The 11,117-nt window shown below is 44.5% G+C and overlaps 4 protein-coding genes across 4 annotated transcripts; 2 read left to right on the top strand and 2 right to left on the bottom strand.

The window, feature by feature from the left end:
• The first annotated feature begins 199 nt into the window (after positions 1 to 199).
• LOC9298782 (exocyst complex component EXO70B1) lies at positions 200 to 2,091 on the top strand. Its single transcript, XM_002862658.2, has one exon. The coding sequence runs from the start codon at positions 321 to 323 to the stop codon at positions 2,022 to 2,024; it is 1,704 nt and encodes a 567-aa protein (XP_002862704.1). The 5' UTR covers positions 200 to 320; the 3' UTR covers positions 2,025 to 2,091.
• Positions 2,092 to 4,148: 2,057 nt separating this feature from the next.
• On the top strand, positions 4,149 to 6,779 carry LOC110226017 (meiosis-specific protein ASY2-like). Its single transcript, XM_021016468.1, has 2 exons — positions 4,149 to 5,222; positions 5,293 to 6,779. The coding sequence occupies exon 1, from the start codon at positions 4,287 to 4,289 to the stop codon at positions 5,085 to 5,087; it is 801 nt and encodes a 266-aa protein (XP_020872127.1). The 5' UTR covers positions 4,149 to 4,286; the 3' UTR covers positions 5,088 to 5,222; positions 5,293 to 6,779.
• A 749-nt stretch (positions 6,780 to 7,528) lies between these two features.
• Positions 7,529 to 8,111, bottom strand: LOC110226014. The gene is made up of 2 exons (XM_021016459.1): positions 7,995 to 8,111; positions 7,529 to 7,924 (listed from the first exon to the last, which is right to left on the bottom strand). The coding sequence occupies exon 2, from the start codon at positions 7,902 to 7,904 to the stop codon at positions 7,557 to 7,559; it is 348 nt and encodes a 115-aa protein (XP_020872118.1). The 5' UTR covers positions 7,905 to 7,924; positions 7,995 to 8,111; the 3' UTR covers positions 7,529 to 7,556.
• Positions 7,529 to 9,352, bottom strand: LOC110226013 (meiosis-specific protein ASY2-like). The gene has a single exon (XM_021016451.1). The coding sequence runs from the start codon at positions 8,928 to 8,930 to the stop codon at positions 8,130 to 8,132; it is 801 nt and encodes a 266-aa protein (XP_020872110.1). The 5' UTR covers positions 8,931 to 9,352; the 3' UTR covers positions 7,529 to 8,129.
• Between the last annotated feature and the right edge of the window lie 1,765 nt (positions 9,353 to 11,117).

An 11,117-nucleotide genomic window follows, 5' to 3' on the forward strand; every position in this document is an offset into this window, starting at 1 on the left:
AATAACCCTAAAACTAATCCCCGATTAATCCCCGATTTTAATCCGATTTTCCGATTAATCGCTAGATCCATGCCGAACGTCCGACTAGCGCCTAACGATTTTTCAAACAAGGGACACAACACTACTATATATATATATATATATATATATATATATTCGATGAGTATGTAAACGCGAAACATGTCATTGTCACACGTTTTTGTTATTCTATACACATAAATTCAAATAAAAAATACTCAAGTCAAAAGAATCATAAAAACAGAACATATCCACTATAAATACTGCTCTAAACGAAATCATTTACACAAAAAAACACAAAAATGGTACTCTTCGCTTTATCAACGACTTCTTCTTCTTCTTCTAAGCTAAAACAACATTCACACCAAAGCTTTTTAGAGTCTCTAATGGAAGATAGTCTCGAAGACGCTGAATCTACCATAAACCAATGGATTTCACCGGAACTCGTCGATGCTTCTTCTTTCTGCTTCATCTCATCGCTATTTTCAACCGAAAACCGCGAAGAAGCCAAACGATTCATCAACACTGTAAACAACTTACACTCCGGTATGATAAGACTAATCTCAGTAAATCCAACGTCAACGAAACTCGTTAAAGCCGAGAATCTAATGCGAATCTCCATGAATCATCTCTCCAAAGAGTTTTACCGCATTCTTAAATCAAATCGACGCTACCTCGACCCCGAATCCGTCTCTATCCGTTCTTCAAAAGCTTCCGATTCCGACTCCGATGTCATGAAAGATTTAAAGATGATCGCGGATTGTATGATATCATCCGGATATAGCAAAGAATGCTTTAAAATATACAAGAAAATCCGTAAATCGATAATCGTCGAAGCGATAAATCAACTTGGATTCGAGAATCTAACGTTTTCGCAGATACAGAAACTTAAATGGGAAGTTATGGAGAAGAAGATACGAAAATGGTTACGAGTTACAACAAGAACTGTGAATACTCTGTTTTCCGGCGAACGAATCCTCTCCGATCACGTCTTCTCTTCATCATCATCATCAATTCGTGAATCTGCATTTGCAGAAATCACATTACAAAGCGCTTTAGCTTTGTTTACTTTCCCGGAAAAAATGGCGAAATGTCGAAAATCTCCGGAGAAGATCTTTCTGACTCTCGATGTTTATCAAACAATCATCGATCTATTGCCTAAGATCGACGAACTCTTCAGCTCCGATTCAACCTCCACCGTCAGATCACAAATCGCTTTAAGTTTAGCAAATCTCAGAGAAGGTGTGATTTCGATGATCGATGAATTCGAATCTTCGATTTCGAAAGAATCGTCGAAATCGTTAATCTCCGGAGGTGGAATTCATCAATTGACGAGGTATGTGATGAATTTCATCGCCTTCCTCGCTGATTACAGTGATACACTCTCCGATATCATCTCGAAACCGTTGTTACCTTCACCGGAAGAAGAAAGCTCCGGTGATTCATCTCCGGTGAAATCGCGAATCGCGTGGCTGATTTTGTTCTTACTCTGCAAAATCGACGCGAAGTCTCGTCTCTATAACGACGTAGCTCTCTCGTATCTGTTTTTGATTAATAATGTTAATTACGTTGTTGTTAAAGTCCGATCGTCGAATCTGAGGATGGTTTTGAGTGAGGATTGGGTTAAGAAGCATGAAGGGAAGGTGAAGAAGTACGCCGGAAAGTTTGAGGAGATTGTTTGGGGAGAGGTGATGACGTCACTTTCTGATGATGTGACGACGGCGGAGGAGAGGATTAGACGGTTTAGTGATGGGTTTGAGGAAGCGTATAAGAGGCAAACCGGTTGGGTTGTACCGGATTCGAAATTGAGAGATGAGATTAAACGGTCTGTGGGGATGATGATTATACCGAGATATTCGGGTTTTTGTGAAAGGTATCGGGTCGGGTTATTAGAGAATGTCGGATTTGCCCCTGAGGATATTGGGAATTATCTTTCGGATTTGTATTTTGGGTCTCGTGGATCAGGGAGTGTTTCGTCTTTCCATTCTTCTGGTTCCTCTGTTTGACACACCTGTGAGTTTGTGATTAATGATATTGCAGCAGTAATTAATATTAGTGTGATTATTTTGATTAGTTTTGCGATTGAAATGGAAACGATAGATTAAAAATTTTTTTTTGGTAGGGGAAACGATAGATTAAAATTGAATTATCTACTTTGTTTTTCTTATAAAAAATTTAGTGATATATTGACCGGCTCAACACTCTTATGGGCTCTAGGGCAAAAAATTTTAGACCCTTAGAATTTTTCTTTTTAGTGTTTTCATGTTGGAAAACAATTTTGTATAATATTTTAATTAAAAAAGTAATTATTAAAACTAAAAAAAATAAATAAAAATAATTATGGGCCCTTCTAAATTTTATTTTTATGTTGTAATCTAATTTTTTTAATACTTTTATAAAAAAAATTTTAAAATAGGCGCTTTAATTATTGGGGATTGAACCCTTGACCGTCGTACCGCTCGCCCCCTATTTGAGCAGGCATATATGAGTTACAGTTTCAAGTTTAATGACGCTCAGAAAATACATTGCAAAGAGAATATTGGAAACAAGATGTTGATGATTCTTTGAAGGTTTTCTTGAAGCTTTGAACTGTTTTATGCAGAACCTCTCTCTATTTCGGGGAGAACGAAGTAACTTCTTTATTAACGACGAACGAGATCGGTTAGTTACAAGGAGAAATGACGAACGTACAGACGATGAGCTACGAACAACCAACGAACGTATACGCAAAGAACTATGACTAACGAACGAAAGTTTACGAAGAGAACTACGAACGAAAGTATACGCTGTGAATAATTCTCTGATCCTCTGGATATTAACCATTGGATCTTCTTGTTACCAATAGTGTCTTATTTATAGGACAATCATTGTGACCTAAGGTCTCTTCTGTTCCCACAGCAAATTACCATTTTACCCTCCAAGCTTGATGGGCTGAATTGGAGAGACAACAGGCCCGATAAATAGTTAGGTCTTTGTTTGGGCCAAATGGCATTTTGTGGGTGAAGCCCATATCCAACAATAAGCCCCCCCCTAGTCCAGCAGACGAGAGTTTTCTTGAATCTGGTGAACGTGTCTTCTGAATTGGATATATGTTAATTTGGCTTAAACAGGGGCGCATGGCTTTTTCCGGTGATTTGTGCCGTGGGCACGTTTTTCGAGGAGCGCGGAGCTCGTTCCGACGATTTGTGCTGTGGGCACGTTTTTTGAGGAGCGCGGAGCTCGTTCCGGTGATTTGTGCCGTGGGCACGTTTTTCGAGGAGCGCGGAGTTCATTCCGGTGATTTGTGCCGTGGGCACATTTTTCGAGGAGCGCGGAGCTCGTTCCGGTGATTTGTACTGTGGATTTTTTTTTACTTCGGTAAACGCGCGTGATACTGACACTTTTCTCTATATATATGTCCCCTCCTTTTACTCTTTTACCACTTTCATCTCTTCACTTTTCCAAAAGGTAAACTTTCTTTCTCTTTCTTCCTTATCTCTTTTGCTTTCTCTCTTTTTTTTGTGTGGTTGTGGTTCGGTGGAGAAGGAGATGTGGTGAGAGGTTTTTGGTTCGGCGATTTGAGACCGTGGTTCGGTGGAGGAGGTCGTTCGGTGGTTTGTGACTCAGCTCGGCGAGAGAAGCTTCGGCTGGTTCGGTAGAGAGCTCGGTCCGTGGTTCGGTGGAGAGGAACACGGTTCGCCTCACAAGTTTTGGGAAGTTGAGCATCTGGTTCGGTGGGAGAAAGGAGAGAGGAGTTCTAGTTCGACGCGGTGGCTCGTTCGTCCCGGTAGCTCGTTCGGTGGTGCACTTGGTTCGGCGAGCCGGTTCGGTGGTTCGTGGCGACGGTGGTTCGGCAAAGAGCTTGGTTCGGCGCGAAGTTGAACCGGTGAGGAGCTTGGTTCGGCGGGAAGGTTGGTTCGGCAAGAAACTTGGTTCGGCGGCTTGTGACGTGGAGAACGGTGGTTCGTTTGTGCAAGTAGAGGAGACCAAGAGGCGGTCCGTTCGGAGAACAAGCTTGGGTTTGGTCATTACGGCGGTGGTTTTAGCGTGAACCGGTTCGAAGAGGAGGGAAATTGTGTGGATCGTTCGTTGTAACCCGCGACTTGTTTTGGTTTGACGATGGATCGCGAATGGTTAGGTATGAACGGTGATGTAGCGAACCAAGGAGTTCACTATGGGGGAATGATGAGTTTGGCTTGTCAATTGAGGACTTTGGTGGTTGCGATTTGGCGGAGTATTCCGGTGAAGTTGATGACGGAGACTTGGGAGAGATTGACAGTTTATTGGGAATGGTTCCCGTGGTTCCCAACTGTGGCATCGGAAAAACTCTGAGCCAACTTGAAGAGCATCGTAGATTCGATGAGTCGAGAAAGAGCGGTGAATACGGAGGCGACGAAGTTATGGAATGCAAAGTTACCGCGAACCCTGTTGGAGATGTTTGGAAGAGGTCGGTTGTTTTGGGGCTTTGTTGTCCAAAACAAGCTGCGCTTGGCATCGGATCGACGTCGGTTCCTGTTGCGCGTGATGGCGGGAAATCGTTATGCACTGTAGAGAGGTTAACCGATTTATTCGAGCAGGGAGTTTTTCCCGAGGATTTGGCGATTATGGTGCCGAAACCGCATCGGCGTCCTTGGAATCCTCCCAAAGGATATATATGCGTATACGAGGATTACTTCACTGACGGCCAACTTCGCTTTCCTCTCCCAGATTTTCTCGTGCAATATTGTTTTCGACGGGGGATCGCTTTTTCTCAGCTTTCTCTTGGTTCGGTTCGCAATGCAGTTGGCTTGATGATGTTAGGGAACGACTGTGGTGTAGAGGTCGATACCGATCTTTTCGAAGAAGCTATTACTTTCTCTGTTATGGCAGATAACCCGGGTCTTTGTCAAGTGAACGCCAGGTCGAGTCACAAGATAGTTCATGGGGTGAAAAGTAAGGTTGTCGACTGGCGGCGATATTATTTCTACGTGCAAGTGTCTAAGATTTTGGCTCCGGCATCTAGCTCTTCTCTTGCTACCGAGTGGAACTTGTTTCCCGGTAGACTTTATTTGGATACGACTACATGGAGTGAATGCTTGCATGGTTTTTGATCGTATTTTGTTTTCTGTTTGCAGCGCACGATCCTCGACCACGTAAAGCTCGCAACGATATATCTGTGGGTCTACGTGCGATTTGGACGAGAGGATCCTTGTTTTGGCCAGGAGTTATCAAGTCGTCTTGTATTCGTACGTTCCTTTGCTAGTTCGTTTATTTGATTGTTTCGCATTCGTTCTCTTATACGAAAGTGTTTTGCAGGTTCACCGTCACGTTTGGAGATGGGGAAAGCGAGCTGTCGATTTCCGAATTATTCTGACTCATTCGGGGTGAGTGGTATAGTGCCGAGCGAGACCGAGACTATCCAGATCGATGAAGAGCCGGAGCAGGGAGTTGTGCAGCCGCAGCTGGTGGCTGAGCCGCAGCAAGACGTAAGTCTTGACGTTTCGGGGAGAACTGCAGTCGTTCCTGGCCGTCGAGCTGTTAGCGAGGACAGGGCGGCTAGGGTCTCTGCTGCTCATTCCGGGAAGAAGAAGGTGTCAGGTTCGACTAACGAGGCCGCCTTTCGTGTTCCCCCCGATGTTGATGTTTCCTTACGTAGGAAGGTTTCTCATGGAGGCCATTTGCGGGAGTCTTCTGGTATCGTACGAGAACGGGGGAGTTCTGCTCAAGAGGTCCGGGGAGTTGACTATTCTTTCTTTTTCAACTATGAGAAGAAAAACGAACCATTTCCGGTTAGCAGGAGTTCTTGTGGTGACTTCGCAAGCAAGGTGTACGGATCTCCTCACGAGTTTCCTCCCGTTGATTCTCTCCTGGGGATGAATCTTTATCAGACTTGGGCTTGCAAGCAGATTCAGGTTCGTTGGATTTCCATTTGGACAGATCTTTATCATTTCTCTTCTTTTTATTTTTTGAGTTCTTCGAATGATTTTGTTGTTGTTCTCAGTCGATCAGTGCCGGAAATGCTCTTGTTGATTTTTACGATCGCCGAGCGAAGGATCTTGAACAGGAAACGGTCGCCCTTAAAGCGGAGAACAAGACCGTAGGTTTTTCTGCGCAAAATCGGTTGCGTGCGTTGAACTCAGAAAAAGGAAAGGTCGGAAATCTCGAGGAGCAGGTCGAAAAGCTTACGGCACAGCTTAAGAAGGCTACTGCCGAGGAGACTAGGCTAAGGGACTCGCGTACTTCTGCTGTTCGTTATGAACGAAACCGGGCTAAGGAAAAGATTACCAAGTACACTGCCCGAATTGAGAGGTTAAGGAAGCACATCCTTGATTGTCGAGCCGCGCAAGATCCTCTGTTCATGCAGTGCCAAGCTACGGGTACTCGGAAGTGCCTAAAGAAATTTATCGCCGACGGCTTGGCAGTTCCGGATGAGAAGATGGCGGCACTTAAAGCTGATAAGCATAAATGGCGTGCGACGGTTGAATCGCTAACGATTACCGATCTTTGCGATGATGATCTTGCTCCTTTTCCGGAGTTGGCGGATGATGCACCGGTGGAGGTGACCGAGGCTGGAGTGGAGGGAGATGGTGCTTAGGTTTCTGGTGCCTTGGTGATCTCTTTGAGTATGAGAATTTGATGTTTGCTATTTCTTCTTTTAGTATTCGTAGATTTTGTCCGGCTTTTTAGCTTGTTGTAGCTTGTCGGATCGGCATTATGTACGGTTGGCCCCGTGTTGGGTTTTGTTGTATTGCGGATTTTTAAATGTACTATGGTTGTTTCGCGGTTGCGGCAGCTTCTTTTTATTGATGACGTTTTCAATTTATTCTTGGTTTTGCTTGTTCTTTATGTTGTACTCATTGTAATTGTGGACTAGGTGCGATCTGCAGCTCGGCTTATCCCGTCTAGTCGCTTGACTTTTACGTGCTGAGAGAAGCTTTTTGTGCCTTTGTCATTTTTGATGCAAGGTTATTCTCGGCTGATTTTTGTGCGAGGTATACTTGGCGTTTTAAGCTTAGTTTCGAAACGTATTGTGGGGCAAGACGTCTCTTGACTTATCATGTATACGTTTGAGCCGGAACGATGAGCTTAGTAGAAAGTAGACTAGGCGGACTAGTCGTACCATATAGGTGCGGTTCTGGTGTCCGGCTTATCCTGTGGGTGCTATGAGGTCGGCAAGAACGTGCAAGCCGGAGCTTGGCTTATTATGATTCGGCCGCCTGCTAGCTAATGCGAGACTGGCTCGGCTTTTAGTCCTTACCGAAGTAAGGATGTGGATTATTTCGCCACTGCATCCATGTGGAACGCGTTTAAATCGAACTCCTGGCCAGGGAGACGATGTGGGAGCTGGTCAATCGTCGAGGCGGACTCGTTCGAAAGAGCTCGTTCGTGGTAAGTATGTTGTCGTTGATTTATACTTGTAATTTGACGATGTGGGAGCTGGTTGATCGTCGAAACGGACTCGTTCGAAAAAGCTTGCGTTAAGTATACTTGTGATTTTTTTGTTTTTTTTTTTTTTGTTTTTTTTTTTTTTTGTTATAGCTGGGCATATGCATTAGTAACGATGCAGTGATCAAAGCAAATCAGCATTTCATATTCAGGAGGGGCTGCCTACGTAAGGAAACATCAACATCGGGGGGAACACGAAAGGCGGCCTCGTTAGTCGAACCTGACACCTTCTTCTTCCCGGAATGAGCAGCAGAGACCCTAGCCGCCCTGTCCTCGCTAACAGCTCGACGGCCAGGAACGACCGCAGTTCTCCCCGAAACGTCAAGACTTACGTCTTGCTGCGGCTCAGCCACCAGCTGCGGCTGCACAACTCCCTGCTCCGGCTCTTCATCGATCTGGATAGTCTCAGTCTCGCTCGGCACTATACCACTCACCCCGAATAAGTCAGAATAATTCGGAAATCGACAGCTCGCTTTCCCCATCTCCAAACGTGACGGTGAACCTGCAAAACACTTTCGTATAAGAGAACGAATGCGAAACAATCAAACAAACGAACTAGCAAAGGAACGTACGAATACAAGACGACTTGATAACTCCTGGCCAAAACAAGGATCCTCTCGTCCAAATCGCACGTAGACCCACAGATATATCGTTGCGAGCTTTACGTGGTCGAGGATCATGCGCTGCAGACAGAAAACAAAATACGATCAAAAACCATGCAAGCATTCACTCCATGTAGTCGTATCCAAATAAAGTCTACCGGGAAACAAGTTCCACTCGGTAGCAAGAGAAGAGCTAGATGCCGGAGCCGAAATCTCAGACACTTGCACGTAGAAATAATATCGCCGCCAGTCGACAACCTTACTTTTCACCCCATGAACTATCTTGTGACTCGACCTGGCGTTCACTTGACAAAGACCCGGGTTATCTGCCATAACAGAGAAACTAGTAGCTTCTTCGAAAAGATCGGTATCGACCTCTACACCACAGTCGTTCCCTAACATCATCAAGCCAACTGCATTGCGAACCAAACCAAGAGAAAGCTGAGAAAAAGCGATCCCCCGTCGAAAACAATATTGCACGAGAAAATCTGGGAGAGGAAAGCGAAGTTGGCCGTCAGTGAAGTAATCCTCGTATACGCATATATATCCTTTGGGAGGATTCCAAGGACGCCGATGCGGTTTCGGCACCATAATCGCCAAATCCTCGGGAAAAACTCCCTGCTCGAATAAATCGGTTAACCTCTCTACAGTGCATAACGATTTCCCGCCATCACGCGCAACAAGAACCGACGTCGATCCGATGCCAAGCGCAGCTTGTTTTGGACAACAAAGCCCCAAAACAACCGACCTCTTCCAAACATCTCCAACAGGGTTCGCGGTAACTTTGCATTCCATAACTTCGTCGCCTCCGTATTCACCGCTCTTTCTCGACTCATCGAATCTACGATGCTCTTCAAGTTGGCTCAGAGTTTTTCCGATGCCACAGTTGGGAACCACGGGAACCATTCCCAATAAACTGTCAATCTCTCCCAAGTCTCCTTCATCAACTTCACCGGAATACTCCGCCAAATCGCGACCACCAAAGTCCTCAATTGACAAGCCAAACTCATCATTCCCCCATAGTGAACTCCTTGGTTCGCTACGTCACCGTTCATACCTAACCATTCGCGATCCATCGTCAAACCAAAACAAGTCGCGGGTTACAACGAACGATCCACACAATTTCCCTCCTCTTTGAACCGGTTCACGCTAAAACCACCGCCGTAATGACCAAACCCAAGCTTGTTCTCTGAACGGACCGCCTCTTGGTCTCCTCTACTTGCACAAACGAACCACCGTTCTCCACGTCGCAAGCCGCCGAACCAAGTTTCTTGCCGAACCAACCTTCCCGCCGAACCAAGCTCCTCACCGGTTCAACTTCGCGCCAAACCAACCTTCCCGCCGAACCAAGCTCCTCACCGGTTCAACTTCGCGCCGAACCAAGCTCTTCGCCGAACCACCGTCGCCACGAACCACCGAACCGGCTCGCCGAACCAAGTGCACCACCGAACGAGCTACCGGGACGAACGAGCCACCGCGCCGAAGGAGCTTCCACGTCGAACTAGAACTCCTCTCTCCTTTCTCCCACCGAACCAGATGCTCAACTTCCCAAAACTTGTGAGGCGAACCGTGTTCCTCTCCACCGAACCACGGACCGAGCTCTCTACCGAACCAGCCGAAGCTTCTCTCGCCGAGCCGAGTCACAAACCACCGAACGACCTCCTCCACCGAACCACGGTCTCAAATCGCCGAACCAAAAACCTCTCACCACATCTCCTTCTCCACCGAACCACAACCACACAAAAAAAAAGAGAGAAAGCAAAAGAAAGCTCTGTTCTTGGTGGGTGAAGCCCATATCCAACAACGTTCCAAACTGGAAACACTACGTCTCGCCGAGATTACTCGGAAATCCACTAGAAAGCTCTGTTCTTGGTTACACAGAGAATAGCTATAAACTCAGCCGCCTCTCTCTTGCTCTCTTAACCCTAAAACATCTCAGCTTACTCCCTTTTATACAAGACAACCTGTCTCTCTCTCTTCTTCTTTCTCGCATGCTCTGTTCCGTACAGAGGAAGGAGACAAATGAGATTGAGCTTAAACATAGGTTAATTACTCCTTTGTCCTACGTTGAATTGCATAGACGTCACGTGAGCTCCTCGTGACCTTTCTTTGTTCCTTTTGCTGAAACCTTCTTCTTGGTTAGATACTCTTAGACACTTACGCAAAACCTCACACAAGAATTACAACAAGAACAATGATATCCTAATTACAAATTCTAGAGAAAAAAAAAACAACTTAAAAAATGTAATAACTGATAACAAGAAACTTTACAAGTTCACTGACGCTCAAAATACATTGGAAAATGAATATTAAAACAAGAAGAATTGAGTTAAAATTATACAAGTCATTGTGAAAAAATCAAAATCAAAATTGTGTTGTAGAGGAAGCAAAACTCTATGTGATCGTTGTGGAGTTTATGTAATCGTGATTCGTGAAGTTGTAAAGTTTGTTTCTGCATTTTTGTGTGCACGTGGATTTTTTGTTTTGTGTGTTTTATGTTTTCGTGGGTTTGTGTTTTAAAATTTAATGTTTCGAGTGTAAGAATTTTTTTTTTTTTGGCTGTGTAGCCTGTGTTTGTGTTTTGTTTTATGAGAGGTAAAAGATAGTTACCGTAACTCAGTTACATCATCCAAGAGCCGCTTGCTTGTTCTTGGCTACACCAAGTCATCTCCAAATTGAAATTCTTTGCTGCTCCTAAAAAAATAAATATTTTGTTATGTATTTTGAGTTTGAGTAAGATAAAATTAATACAACCAAATTCTAGCCAAAGGAATAAACTTACTAAACCAATATTCCCAGACGAGGTGCTTTACTTGCTTCTCATTCTGATTTATACTTATAAAATTTTAACCTGGACAAAGTTTCAAACAACTTATAACGACTAAAAAAGCGGGTATGAAATACAAACCGTGAAATCAAATTACCTTAACCGTAAGTACTAAAAAATTAGTGTTGTAAGTTGCCATTAGCCATGTACTCGTAGCCATCATCGCAGTATCCAATAAACTAAGCTAAGTTTCGTTGATGCACTGTGAAAAGAAGCTCTACCTGCAAACTTTTACACTTTAGCAACCATAAAACAATGTCTAAACT

The sequence above is a fragment of the Arabidopsis lyrata genome (genome assembly GCF_000004255.2).
Source record: "Arabidopsis lyrata subsp. lyrata unplaced genomic scaffold ARALYscaffold_228, whole genome shotgun sequence".
Classification (NCBI taxonomy): Eukaryota; Viridiplantae; Streptophyta; class Magnoliopsida; order Brassicales; family Brassicaceae; genus Arabidopsis; species Arabidopsis lyrata.